General features: G+C 56.8%; 2 protein-coding genes across 2 annotated transcripts; one reads left to right on the forward strand and one right to left on the reverse strand.

Moving 5' to 3' along the window:
* Positions 1-291: 291 nt before the first annotated feature.
* On the forward strand, positions 292-4,800 carry PEAK3 (PEAK family member 3). The gene is given in 7 exon segments (XM_012539111.2): positions 292-379; positions 1,131-1,416; positions 1,418-1,463; positions 1,465-1,623; positions 4,042-4,261; positions 4,264-4,430; positions 4,432-4,800. Coding segments are annotated over 7 exon segments (1,335 nt in total).
* A 2,185-nt stretch (positions 4,801-6,985) lies between these two features.
* On the reverse strand, positions 6,986-10,641 carry OAZ1 (ornithine decarboxylase antizyme 1). The gene is given in 5 exon segments (NM_001289801.1): positions 6,986-7,537; positions 7,762-7,847; positions 8,281-8,453; positions 8,856-9,001; positions 10,417-10,641. Coding segments are annotated over 5 exon segments (684 nt in total). The 5' UTR covers positions 10,563-10,641; the 3' UTR covers positions 6,986-7,403.
* Between the last annotated feature and the right edge of the window lie 4,076 nt (positions 10,642-14,717).

The raw sequence follows: 14,717 nt of genomic DNA on the forward strand, positions 1-14,717 counted from the left end.
CTGCTGCTGGCAACCACACAGCTTGAGGGGGCTGAGCTCTGGGGACAAGGCCTAAGCATGGGTTCCCTGGGTATTGTCACCGGCCCCCAGCTTCTTCCCCCACCCCCTTGAGGTCTTGTCCTTACAGCTGGACATTCTGTCCATGTCACAAAAGTACAGGGTCCTTCTCGCCGCCCTGAAAGGTTGATGGGCGACATTTGCCCAGAGAAGTCAAGTAACCCTCCCAGGGCCACACAGCAGGTGCTGGGCCCCTCCCACACATACCCCGCACTCTGACCTTCCCCCAGCAGCATGAGTAGCCCAGAGCCACCCACCGAGACCCCCGGGGCCAACGCCCCGACCTGGCTGACCCAGCCCACGTACAGCAACCTTAGTGAGAGCCTGGGAGGGGCCCCGGATGGGGGTGGGACAGGTGATCGGTGAGGCAGCCAGAGCAGAAAGGTTGAGTGTTTCATTACCATGCAAGGAACGCTCTGCCCCATGATGGTTTAACTAGATCACAGCAGGGATTTTTTGTTGGTTTTTTTTTTTTCATTTTTGCCGTGCTGCTCGGCATGTGGGATCTTAGTTCCCCCACCAGGGATCAAACCTGTGCTCCCTGCATTGGAAGCGCGGAGTCTGGACCACCAGGGAAGTCCTATAGCAGCTTTTTAACTACCTTTAATAAAACTCTTTGTTTAAAAAAAAAAGCAGCTGGATAACCAGCTTCTAAAAATGAGGAAACTGGAGTTCAGAGAGGCTCAGTCACCTGCCCAGAGCCACACAGGGAAGTGGGGGTCACCTGTGCTGAGCCAGATGTTTCTCTGCCACTGACTTGTCACTCCTCTGAACCTTTGTTTCTTCATCTGTAAATTGGAGATGGCATCCTTACCCCACAGGGCATAGGGTAGTTAGAGTTGGTATTTTTTCCTTTTTTTTTTTCGGCCGTGCTGCGTGGCTTGTGGAATCTCAGTTTCCTGACCAGGCATTGAACCGGGGCCACAGCAGTGAAAGCTCCAAGTCCTAACTACTAGACCACCAGGGAGCTCCCCATTGTTTCCATTCTAGAGATGAAGGAATTATGGCTGAGGGTGGAGCCATGCGCACAGGACCCCGCTCTGCGTGTCCTCACGCCCTTCCCCCACTCCCTCCCCGTGCCCGCCTGCTGCCCTCCAAGGCCTGCTGCTCACCGACATCTGAGCGCCCCGCTACTGACCCGCAGCCCCTGACCAAGAAGACCCTGACCAGGGCCCAGTCGCTGCCCACCCACAAGTCCCCCAGCCCCGGCCCCACTCGAGCAGGGCAGCCTCAGAAGCCCCTTCTGGGATCCCGCAGTGTGCACGAGAGCCAGGCAGGCGACGACAGGGCGGGGCCAGCCTGTCGCCCTGCAGAGCTGCCCTTCTGCTCGCTGGACACGGAGCTGGGCCTCTCTCTCCGCCGCGCTGGAGGCCCGGCAGCTGGAGGGCCTCCGCGCCGTGTACGCCCCGGCTGCACGCCCGGCTCCTGGGGGGCCTCCCGGGCCCCTGCCGCCCCGGCCACCGCTTCCGCCTCCTGGACAGCTCGCCCTGCGTGGAGAACTGGGACGCCCTCCACCACCGCCTGGTGCGGAGGGACAAGGAGGCGTGGCACCTCCTGGCTGCGAAGGTGAGCCCCGCCTTCGCCCCGCCTCCGCCCCGCCTCCTCGGAGGTTTCCCCAGTGTCCCGACCAAGGCGTAACCCAGGGCTCTTTAGACTGAGGTCCAATTGCTTATTTTGCAACCAACATACGAACTAACACCGTCAGCCCTTGGAACCGCGTTTCTCAGGTGTGGGGCGACCTACATTCAAATCACCTGGGAGTCTTGTTAAAATCTCCCCCACGACTCTCAGGGGCCCAGTAGTCTGCATTTTAACTCACTCACCCGTGAATTCTGGCGCGAGAAACCCACAGCCGGCTGATAGCTCCCACTTTCCATCATCATCTTCAACAAAATATACTGAGCACTGTTCCTTCATGTCTTGTGCTGTTCTAAGGACTTTTAGACACTTTCATGCAGCTAATCCTCATGCAAGCGTCACCACGTTTCGTTATAAGATGCTTCTGTTTTATGCACCACCAAGAAAAAGAAAAAAAAGATTCCCATCAAATAAACCAGACTACCAAGTGTCAGACACATCACCATTTTGGAGGAACCTCACCCATTCGGCAGAATGTGTTATCATGGACCCATTTTACAGACCGGAGCATGGAGGGAGTAAGTTGCTGCTGGCTGTGAGTTCTTTAGTTGACAGCTCCGTCCTGGTTCCATCCATCTCAGAGACCCCTGGGGAGTTTATTTTTAAATATCACACTCCCAGAGCCCCACCTCAGCACCTGTCCTTTTTAACCCCTGCCCCAAGGTGATTCAAATGTAATCCCCAGGGCTGATACTCCCCTACTTTCTAGAAAGAGCTTTGCTGTTCAGTACTGCAGCTGCTGGCCATGGGTGACTTCTGAGCGCTTGAAGTGGGGCTGGTGCCAATTGAGATATACTCTGAGTACCAAATACACACCGGGTCTCCAAGACTCAGTATCAATAATAATAACAATAATGTAAAACATCTCACTAATACTTTTGTCATTTGGTGACCTGTTGAATGATAATATTTTGGATAAATTGGATTACATAAAATAGATTATGAAAGTTACTTTCAAGGTCATAAAACTCAGTATCAAAAAAAAAAAGCCTAATTAAAAACTGGGCAGGGGACTTCCCTGGTGGCGCAGCAGTTAAGAATCCGCCTGCCAATGCAGGGGAAATGGGTTCAAGCCCTGGTCCGTGAAGATCCCACATGCTGCAGAGCAACTAAGCCCGTGCGCCACAACTACTGAGCCCGCATGCTGTAACTACTGAAGTCCGTGCCCCTAGAGCCCGTGCTCTGCAACGAGAAGCCACCACAATGAGAAGCCCGCGCACTGCAACAAAGAGTAGCCCCCGCTCGCCACAACTAGAGAAAGCCCGCACGCAGCAACAAAGACCCAACACAGACAAAAATAAAATAAAAATAAATTTATTTTTTAAAAACTGGGCAGAACACCTGAAGAGACATTTTTCCAAAGAAGACATACAGATGGCCAACAGGCACATGAAAAGATGCTCAACATCGTTAATCAGAGAAATGCAAATCAAAATCACCATGAGGTATCACCTCACACCTGTCAGAATGGCCATCATCAAAAAGACCACAAATAACAAATGCTGTCGAAGGTGTGGAGAAAAGGAACCCTGTACACTGTTGTTGGGAATGTAAAATGGTGCGTCCACTGTGGAAAACAGTCTAGAAGTTCCTCAGAAAACTAAAAATAGAACTACCATGTGATCCAGCAATTCCACTCTTGGGTATATATCCAGAAAAAACTGAAAACGCTATTTAGAAAATATATATGCGCCCCAGTGTTCATAGCAGCATTATTTACAATAGCCAAGACATGGAAGCAACCTAAGCGTCCCTCAATAAAAGATGTGAAATGTATCTACAATGGACTACTACTCAGCCATAAAAAAGAACAAAATAATGCCATTTGCAGCAACATGGATGGACTTGGAGGGTATTATGCTTAGTGAAATAAGACAAAGACAAATCCTGTAAGTTTTCAATTGTATTGGAATCTAAAAAATAAAACAAACTAGTAAATTTTTTTTTTTTAAGAAGAAAGAAAGTTACTTTCACCTGCTCCTTTTCACTTTTTAAAATGTGGCTACTGGAAAATTTGAATGACACCATGGCCCGAGTTGCATTTCTAGTGGACAGCCCAGCTCTGGCACCTTAGCTGTCATCTCCCTTGCTACCAAGTGGCAAGCATCCGCCCCTCTGGCAGAGTGGAAAGTCCGATCCCCTAAACGCTATCCTCCCTGGTGTAGCTTTCCTTAAAATCATACTGGTGACCAACATCCGAATTAACACGAACCCCCCGCTTCTGGAGGGATACAGCGATGGTGGGCAGGTTGGGTTGGGTGGGAAGTCTTTAGAACAGGTAGAGGCACTGGGCGAGCTGTGCTGGTTTGGTGGCGGGGAGCTCTGAAGCGTCCCTCTATCCCGCAGGTGCCCAAGCCAGGAGCTGACGAGCCCCACCCGTGTGGGCTAGGGCCGCAGGCCTCGCTGGCCCCGCATTTCAACCACCAGGAGCTGTGTGGTCTGGCGCCCGAGGGCGCACTTCCCGAGACGCCCTGGAGCAGCCCCGTGGCGCTGGCGGCGGAGATGCCGGAGCTCACGGTGGTCCAGTGGCCTGTGGAGACAGGCGCGCAGCCGCCCGAGGAGTTCGCAAGGCCGTGCCCCTGCTGCTCCTGCAGCCCTGGAGCGCCCGGAGGGAGGCGCGGGCTGTGGCCCTGGCCGAGCTGCGGCCCAAGAACCTGATGCTGGCGGCACTGCGGGGCTGCTTAGCCGCCAGGCCCCAGCGCCTGCTGCTGGCGGACTTCGGCCGCGGCCCCCCGCGGCCCCCCGGCCGCCCACGCAGGGCAGCTGGGCAGCCCACTCCGAGAGCTGCTTGGCCCGGGCGCAACCTTGGCCACGTCCTTGGCCGTGGGCCTGCAGCACCTGGCGGCCCAGCTGGCCCGCGCGCAGCCCTCGGAGGCCGGGACTCGCGGCGCGGTGCTGCTCTGGGCGCCCGGGGCCGAGCTGCGCGGCCGCGGAGCCCCGCTGGGGTCCTGGCTGCGGATGCGCCGCGCGCTGCTGGTCCTGCACCTAGCCGAGCGGGCCGTTGGTGGGGAGGTGCCCAGCCTGGAAGACTGGCTGTGCTGTGAATACCTGGCCAAGGCCACCGAGGACTCCTTGTACCTCGCCCTGGAGCTGCTGTGTAACTGATCTTTCCCGTGAGCAATGCACCTGTTCCAGGGCCTCTCTAGGAGGCAGGTCCCCCTTCCCAGGGCTGGGGCTGGTGATAGGGTGGACGCCCCCTTCCAGAAGGAACCAGGAGGCCAGCAGAGGATGCAGCTGAGAACTTGGGCCCAAGGCCCCCTAAGAATTCAGGTGCCCCCCTTCCAGGGCTGGGGGCTAATGGCCAGTGCCTGCTGAGGCTTTCTGATGCCAGAGATGCCCACCCCTCTTCCAGGTGTGGAATCCCCGACAGCTAATGTCTCTCCCAGTGGGTAGAACCGCTCCCACCGCCTTCCAGCAGAAGCCAGGATGCCCTTCTAATGCTGGGGTCTGATGGCCACTGTCTCCATGACAGTGTGGACACTCCTCCGAATGGTGGCATCAGAGGCATTCCTGGCCCTGGAACACCCCCTTGTGCTGTGAACGACCTTGTCAAGAACTGCTTGGGGCCTCCAGGAGGAGGGAGGCTCCCTGGAACCTGAGACAGCCAGCCCACCCCACTGGGGTCTGGGCTCACCTGCCCAAACGTGCCCATGCCCTGCACCCTCTACTCCCTCCACCCACCGTGGCCTCCTTGTTGTTCCTCTGTGGCACTAAATTCCGTCCAGCCACCAAGTCTTTGCATGGCCTGTTCCCTCTGCCAGACTGTCCAAATCTCACTCACCTTTTCTAAGCAAATAAAGTTGCCCCTCCTGGGCCCTCTCTAGCTCCGCGCCCTGCCTTCCCCGAGCACTTGTCACCACCTGGAAGTATTTATTCATCTCTTTACCTGTCACCTGTTCACCTCACCTATCAGGCTGTGAGTTCCCTGAGGGCAGGGGCCAGGCTGAACACACGCTAGGCGTTTAATTGATGGAATAAACAAAGTGGTACACATCAGGGGACCTGAGGGAGAGAATGAGGTCTCGGTTTATACCTCTGAAAAATGTACATAGGAGCCCTGAGGGGTCCCACTGCCATAGCCTGGGGTCTCCAGTCATGCCCCTTCACTCACCCCAACCCTACCATGGCGATCCTGGGGGGAACTTTCTGACCCCCAGGTATGATCAGGGCCCTCTCCTGCTCAGACCTCTCCCATGGCTCCCTAGTACCTTCACAGTACAATCGGGCTCTTCTAAAGGCTCTACATGCTCTCTGGCCAGCCCCTCCTGCCACATCGCCATCTGCGGAGGTGCTTTCTGGCCTCCAGGCCTTGCCCATTGTTCCCTCCACTGCAGACACTCTCCCCTCTACCTCTGCTTCAGACTCCTGTACCTCCTCCAACACCCCAACTCCAAACCCCTTTCTCGGCCCTTGCCCTGCTGACGTGGACTGGAGTGTGTCCAGCTGTCTCCCCAAACCTTTGAAAGCCAACCCCATTATCACTCAGGTAGCTGAATAGCCCACCCAACCCCCAAATATACTTGAATCCCCTAAACTCCATCCTCCTCAGTAAGATACCCGCTTGGCCGCCTGTTTGTCAATCGCCGGGCCACGCTCGCAGATGCAGCCAGCAGGTGGCGCTGCAGCCCCGCAGCTCTTCCGCCTTCCACCCCCCACCTCACCCCAGCCCCCCGCCACTGCCAGTGTCTTTGCCTTCTGGCTCTCAGACCTCCCCACCTCTGCCCCGGCCAGGACACCCACCAGCAGCGCTCCTGCCCCAGCACGACACTGTACAAAGGCTAAAGGGCGGGGTGCCCACGGCTAAACACCACCCCACCCCCAAGCTGGAAAAGTCCCGGGCAGCCCCTGCCCCGCCCCACGCCACGCCACTTCCCAGGACCCAGTAAACAGCTTCAGACTGGAACCAGGCCACTCCAGCCAGCCTCAGGCCTCAGCCACCGCAGGGAATGGCACTGGGGAAGGCGAGTGACGGCCCAAGGTGTGGGGTGGGGCAGGAGGTGGCGGGAAGGCGAGGTATGGAGCAGCCGGGGTGGAGCCCCAGGGCCGGGCTGCCCACAGGAGGCCAAGGCTGGCTGTGGCCAGAGGTGAGACCGGGCCCTTGGCTTCCCCACCCCTCTGTAGAAAGAAGGAAGTGTGTGTACGGGGGTCACTCAGCTCAGGACGCTCGCACAGCTCCCTGAACCCCAGGCAACCCTGAGGCCCCTCTCCCCTTGGCCCCTGGCCACCCCTCCACCTGCCCTCCATTTCGGACAGCGCCCCTGTCAACACCACTGAGCCAACACAGGTCTTGGAAGGGCAATCGTTTTATTTGGATTTTTGAGAGCAATAGAAGGGTAGATTAATACCTATCTTTCCAAGTTAAGAGACCTAAGACTGTTTCCAAAAGACTTCAAATAAGAAACTCCTCCTCAAGGTACAAGGATAACCTGAATCATCTTAAACCAGCAATAAAAAAGTAAAATATAAATTTTTATTTAGAATTAAAGCAAATACTTCAGTATCACAAACACAATATTAAACTTCAAGAAATACACGGCTAATTTGGAGTGAGCATTTATTTGCACAATTACGACATGCGGACAAACCCAGCAGGTGAGCAGGCTGACGCAGGTCAGCGCACAGTTGATCACACCACCCGCCCGAAGCACGGCAGCAAGTGCACACGGAGCGGTCTGCAATCGAGCCCCAGGGGCCTCAGGGGCATCACACTACTCCTCCTCACCAGAGGACTCCCTCTCAAACGTGTAGGCCATGAAGCAAGCGTCGGGTCTCTTGGGGACAAGGGGATGCCCCGGTCTCACAATCTCAAAGCCCAGAAAGCTGAAGGTACGGAGCAAGGCGGCTGCGGAGGAGACGCCATCAGGTCAGAACCACCCCGTCCACCTGCAGGGCCCAGAGCCCTGCCGGCCCAGGGACCGCCTGAGACAGAAGGCCCGAGTCTAGGGCAAGGGGGCTGCTCACAGGGTGTGGTGCGACCCCGGACAGCATGGACCCCACCCTAGGCCTGGCCTCCAGGGCAGTGGGCAGCCTCTCCCATTTCCTCTCCCCCGCGTGGAGATCACCCACCTCGGTCATCGCGGTTCTTATGGAGGCAAACGAAGACGTGGTCAGCGCGGAGCTGCTCCTCAGCAAACTCGAGGAGAACTGCGAAGCTGAGGTTCCAGCGTCAGGGCCCGCGCCCCTGCCGCCCCACAGGGGCCCTAGCCCAGCTCTCCCACTTCTGTCTGTGGCCTCATCTGCATACTGGGAGCACCAGCCTCTCCCGGGTCTAATCCAGGGTCAGCCTTGCCACTGCTGACATTGGAGCCAGGTCATTCTGGGGGACTGTCCTGGGCACTGTGGGGTGTCCCTGGCCCCACCCACGTGACACCAGGAGCAACACCCACAATGTGACAACCATAGATGGCCCCTGGAGTCCCCTGGGTGATACTGCTGATCCACTGCTTAAAAGGGGAACCCTCACTCCGGAAACAATAACCACTGCCTGGCTCCTGACTCAGGCTTCCCTCCTCTGGAGTCCAACTTTGAGGTGCAAACACAGTTTGCCTTGCTCTGCCCCCCAGGCACACACAGGCCCGCCCTCACCTGTCCTTGCTCCCCTCGGGCAGAGCGCCGCCTGGGATCTCAACGTAGAGGCAGCTGTTGCTCAGCACCGCTCTCCAGTTAATGTGTTTGGCATCCGTGAGCCTGGACTGGACGTTAAAAATTCTCGTCTTGTTATTAGACGTTAGTTCCTCTGTTACATTCAGCCGATTATCCTGTGGAAGAAGACCAAACCCAACCTTGGACGCCAGCCTTCACAGCCTGGGGATCTTCCCCCTTGCTACTCTGACAGTTTGGAAAACCCAGAAAAGCACCCATATGACCCTGCAGCGCTGTTGGGGTGCGGGGCCTCCCGGGCCTCTGAGGAACGGTGGTTCCACCCAAGGCCAGAGCAGGACCCCCAAGCTGAGGCGCAAACATGAGGCGCCAACAGCTACTACAGGCTCAGACAAAGCCTGCGCTGCAGTCTGCACCTTTGTTCCTTCCATCTTGGATTCAGGAAAACCATGTGGAGAGTTCCTGGCACACAACAGGTGCATAAAACATTTCGTGGGTCTGGCTACTCTCCCCCTCCGCCACCTCAGGTACCCAGAAGTCCGAGGAAGAAGAATACTTACAGAGTAAAATAAATTAGCTGAAAGACTGTGATCCCTCTGACTATTCCCTCGCCCACCTGGGATCTTCAGGGGTGGGTGAGGGACATCAGGAGCACCACCGAGGCCCTGGGCCCAGGTTACTACAGCAGTTGATGGACGCCCTGGAACTGGAGAAAAGGTGCTGGTGAGCAGCACTGGGGGAGACGCCCCGCCTCCGCTGACAGGGCCCCGAGCCCAGCAAGGCCAGCAGAAGACCAAGGCCTACCAGAGCCCAGCTCCCTGCAACGCGCCTCCCTCTCTCAAGCGCAATGTTTACACCGGGTGCAGAATCAACATCTGCCTCCGTCGGGTCAGCAGCCACAGGAACAAGAGGCCACTCAAATCCACCTCCTCGGGTGGTGACGCCGATTAAAGGTCCAACCGGTCCCGAGTGCCTCTTCTGCCCAGCACTAAGTGTCGCCCTATCCAGCCCTGCGCCAGGTTCTACTTCCCACTTCTAAGTCCAGCGCTTCAGCTTCCCCTTTTCCACTTTGCAGTCTCCAGCAGACCTGAACCTCTAACAGCTTTTTCTTAGGAGTCCAGCAAAACCGTCCTTCCACTGAAGCAGCCCCTGCTGCGGCTCTTTCGTTGTCGGCACCCGCCGGGAGGCGCGGGACCCGTTCGGTGTCCCCGCAGGCGCAGAGAGACGGGCCCGCGCAGACGCCCTCCCGCGCGCACCCCGAGGCCTCCGCTTGCGTCATCTCGGCAGAGCGGCCCTCGGCCCCGGGGGAGGTTTTCACAATCGCGCAGCCGGCAGCGCCAGCAGCCATTTGCTGCGCAGTGTCAACAGGCCCCGCGGTCGCCTCCATTTTGCTCGGCTCCCATCCGGGGCGCCCGACCCGCGGGCGGCGGCATCTTGGCTCAGGGCCCGCGCGAGAGCACCCCCGGGGCCGTGGTCTAAGACCTCACGATCCGTGGCGAGCGCGGCTCACCTAGACCCCCGGCCCCGGCCACCCTCGACCCAGCCGTCCTATGGGGGAGAGGCGGGCCGGCAGCCACGCCGAGAAGGGCCCCGGGCGCCGTCTACGTGGCGCGCCCCGGCTCCGCGCATCCTCGGGGCTGAAAAGTGACCGCGAGGGCGGCCGCGTCCCGGGGCCACGTCGGGGTGCGGGATAGGGGGAAGGGCCGCTCCGCTGAGCGCTCACAACCTCCGCGCCCGCAAAGCGCAGATTCCCGCGACCCGCCGGCCCGACCGCCCCCCAAACCCGATCCCGGAACCTCGCACCCCCAGACCGGACTGTGGACTCCTGTGCCCCCCAAACCCAACCAGGTTCCCTGGCGACCCCCAATCCAACCGGAAATCCTCGTGTCCCTCCCCCAATCCGACAAAGTAGCCAGCGGGCCCCTCAATCCAATCAGAGACCCCCTTTGCCCCCACCCGCCCCGCCCCCACCCCGCCGAGAACCCGCCCCCGGCGCGACTGTTGCCTCGACAAAGGGGCGGACCTCGCGCTCCCGGGACTTCCGTGGCGCCCCGCGGCAAGGCCCCTGCGGGCCTGCGCGGCGGCGCTTCTGGAAGCTTCGGGCGGGGGCGGGGCGCTCACCTCTCGCTGCTGCGGCCTCCGCGGCTGTGCAGGCTAAGGAGCGGCATGGTGCGGGTGGCGTGGACGGTGGCGCTGGGTTTATCCCCCTCCTTCTCTCTGGCGAAGCAGTGGCTGTTCAGGATCCGCTGCAGGGAGGATTTCACCATCCGGCCGCTGGGGTCCGAAACCAGGAAAACCTCCGCTGCGCCTCTCCGCGCCCCCGCCGCTGCTCGCCGTTCGCAAAATGGCGCCTCCGCCTCCGCCCGCCTTTATACGCACAGCGCCCAGGCCACGCCCCCCCACGCCGCGGGAACGCGGCCGCACGAGGGAGTGGGGCCATCAGGAAGCCGAGGCGCGCCCGCCCCTCTCGGCGTCTGATTGGCAGACGGCGAGGGACATGGGGTGGGGCCGCGCCTCGGACTGAGCAGGACGCGTCGGGTCCCGCCCCCTCCGGCTCCCCGTCGTAGCTCTGCGGGCGCGCGGGAGGGGGCGGGGCCGGCGTGGCGTCGGGAACGCGCGCCGCGGGCCGCGCCGCGCCTCGCCCCGCTCCGCCCCGCCCCTCCCCGCAGCCGGGCCTGGGGGCCGAGGCGTGTCGCTGTGCCCGCTTTTGGGGGACTCGCGGTGGCTACGTCTCCGCGGTGATCCCTGTCGCCCTCCCCAAGGTCCCCTCCCTCTAAAGGACTCCCTATCCTGGACGGCTCTGGGCGACAAAGGTCCCGGGTATTTGGAGAGAAGGGTCCAAGCTCCCACACCGCCCCATAGAACACAACTATTTTCAGTAATAACCTCATAATGATCGATCCTAATAATGGTTTTTCTGGATTCGGTCTTTCACGTGTTAAAACAATTTGCAGTTTACTTTCGATGTCAAAGATATTATTCAAATTCAGTAAAATATTTCGCATCACATTTGGACTTAAGCAAAAATGCTTTTCCTTGGAGATAAACTCACAAAGATATTTCACGTGTGAACTAAAATTTGCCCCAAGCAAAATATTGTTCTCGCAGGTCCCACTTTGTTTCATGTTTTTACGTTTTAAGCACAGAGTCTCTGAAGAGTTACATGGAATGAAGTAACTCCTACTTGTTTCTTTGTCTTTACAATCCTTGCCTGTCCTTTTTATCTCATTTTTATTTCCAAGCTACTGTGTCCATTGGGGTTAGAGGCACAAACTTTCTGCAAAAGGACCTTGAATTATTACAAAACTGATAGAAATTTACTCTCCAAAGCATGTGGCGAAGTCCCTGTGTGTCTCCAAATACCCTTCCACGTGGAATGCAGAATTTATTGTTTACGTATACAGCATTTATAAGTAATACAAACATCTAATTTACAGCTTCCGTATGTACATTATTAAAACTCAACAGAGACTGTAATAATTGCAAATGTTAGGCCAACCAAAGAAATTTCCCAGAGAAAGAATAGTTAATGAATGACATTGCTTAGAATTGCCGCTCATGGTGAAAACCAAAAGCAGATGAATTTGTGGTTAACTTTCTAATTGTTTTCAATGTTTCTTTTACTGCCAGGGCTCACTCCCACCGACCCACTTAAGGTGCCACTTAAGTGTCCTCACTATTTGTGGGGCTAGTATGCTTTTTTTTTTTTTAACTTTTTGGCCACACCGCATGGCATGTGGGGTCTTAGTTCCCCAACCAGGGATGGAAACTGCACCCCCTGCAGTGGAAGCGCAGAGTCTTAACCACTGGACCACCAGGGAAGTCCCTGGTGTACCATTATTTAGGCTCTGTTTTCTTGAGGCTGGAAGAGCCTATGGGTTTCGAAATCTGGGTCTTTGCCTCATGGTAACTCTCCGGTGTGTTACAGACGGGCAATTCTGGGCTAAGAGTCCAGGATCTGGAACAGCCCATGGCTGGCCACTGGTCACTGGGTCGAGCCATGTTTACCCCCCATGACTGAGGCCAGGGAGTGACAGGGCTCCCAAGTGATTGTCGGCACAGTGGGCTCAAGCAGCCACGCAGACCCTGGTCCAGGGAGATGTCTCCAAGAATGCCTCGCATGCCAGGCCAGTCTCTGGGGGATGACATTTAGGCCACGTTCAGGTCTCTGCAGTCCACGAGAGCCAGCAGGAAACTCCAGACCCAGGACTTGGGGTGGGAGGTTCCTTCTTCATCAGCAGGCCGTGCGCCCTTGCTGGCCAAAGCACACTTTAATTTGGAATCACTGTGGGTGGAAAGGGGAAAAGTATGTAATCTCTTGGTAAAAAAACAAACTGCAGCAGCTGGGGGAAAAAAATGTGTGGAGAAGAAAATGGATGCCCATGAGGTCGGGGTGAGACGTGTCTGGAAAAGTCACCGTGGGGTCTCTAGGTGTTGGAGGGCCCCCAGCTCTCGGCGGGGATATGGGGAGCAGTGTCACGTCTTCCTCGTGGGGAGGGTGGGCTCCGGTTCTAGGGACAGCTCCCTCTGCCTGCTGTTGGGGAGGTGAGAGTGACCTGGTACAGGATGACACACGATGGGGACCGTGTTCCTCTTCTCTATCCCTGTGTGTGCATGTTGGGGGCACCAAAGCACCTGCCACTAAGATTGTAAACTCTGAACAAGACCAAACTCTCCTTCCAGGTTTCATCTGGCACCAAAAACCTTGTTCGCTGTCAGATCTCGGTTGTGAGCCTGCAGTCAGGGTTGGTTGTTTTTGTGGGGTTTTTTTGTGTTTGTTTTTTTTTTTGCCATGCCACGTGGCGTGCAGGATCGAACCCGTGCCGCCTGCTTTGGAAGCGCAGAGTCTTAACCACTGGACTGCCAGGGAAGTCCTAGGGTTGGGTTCTCGAGGCAGAAATGAATGCCCACTCTCCACATTCGGGGCCATCCCGGGTGCCGTGGGGTGTGGAACAACCTCCCTGGCCCCCACCCCCTCGATGCCAGGAGCCCCCTCCCAGTGTAACAACCACAGAAGTCCCCAGACATCATCCAGTCTCCCCCCTCAGTGTCACCTTCTCCTACTTTCTCCCACTGATCTGGGGGCACCTGCACATGCTGGGAAGGGGGAACCTACACACTGAGCAGAACACAGTGGGGAAGGCTCAGGGTGGGCATGGGTGCCCAAGGCAGCCACCCTGGCTGGGCTTGCTGGGGACGGAGAGAGAAATCAGATGAGGTGACAGGGGTGATGTGGTAGGGAAGGATTGGGAGTTTGGGATTAGCAGATGTAAACTATTATATAGAGAATGGGTGAACAACAAGGTCCTACTGTATAGCACAGGGAACTATATTCAATATCCTGTGATAAACCTTAATGGAAAAGAATATGAAAAAGAATGTATATATGTATAACTGAATTGCTTTGCTGTAAGCAGAAATTGACACTACATTGTAAATCAGCTATACTTCAATAAAAAATAAATATATAAATAAAAAATAAAAGGCCAAAAAAAAAAAAAAAGAAAGAAATCAGACAGAGGGGCAGTGCCTCACTGGGAGCAGGGAGTCTGTGAGAGGCGAGGGCCCCAGACTGCAGGGAGGGAGAGGGGGACATCAGGGAGGGCTTCCTGGAGGAGGTGAGAGCTGAGCTGCTGGAAAGGGATAACAGAAGACATGGGACAGGCACGTCAAGGATGGAGGGCCCATGCCCGGTGTCCTGCTAAAATCAGTATGGCGAGGCGGGAGGATGCCACGGATCTCACTCTGATTTTTAGAAAGATTCATGGAGTGTAGTCGGCTGAGTAACAGCCCCCAAACACCTCCCCATCCTAGTCCTGGGAACTGTGAATGTGCCACCTCACCTGGCAAAGGGACTTTGCAGATGGGGTTAAGTTAAGGCCCCTGAGATGGGGGTGACCCTGGATTCCCTGGGAGGGCCCAGCATCATCACAAGGTCCCCATAACGGGGAGGCGAGAGGGTCAGAGGCTGAGACAGAGACTGGAGATGCTGCACTGCTGGCTGTGAGGATGCAGGAGGGGCCGGGAGCCAGGGATGCAGCGCCTCTAGAAGCTGGAAAAGGCGGGAACCGCTGCTGCCCTGGAGGCTCCGGAAGGACCAGCCCGGCCCACGCCTGGATTTAGCCCCATGAGGCCCGAGTTGGACTTCCAACCTCCAGGACTGTGAGTGGATAAATCTGTGTTGTTTTAGGTCACTACACTGATGATCATTTGTTACAGCCGCCCCAGGGAGCTCATACACGGAGTGAGGGCAACATTCAGCATCTTCATGGGCCGTTGGTGACATTCGGCACATTTGACAAAACCCACCTTACAGTGCAGTTGGGACGTGTACATTTCCCTCGAGTGAATTTCATCCAAACATTAAAGACACATTAAAGACACAAACATTTGTCAAATGATTTTTTTTTTTTTTTTGGCCA

Source organism: Orcinus orca, chromosome 3 (genome assembly GCF_937001465.1).
Source record: "Orcinus orca chromosome 3, mOrcOrc1.1, whole genome shotgun sequence".
NCBI classification, from domain to species: Eukaryota; Metazoa; Chordata; class Mammalia; order Artiodactyla; family Delphinidae; genus Orcinus; species Orcinus orca.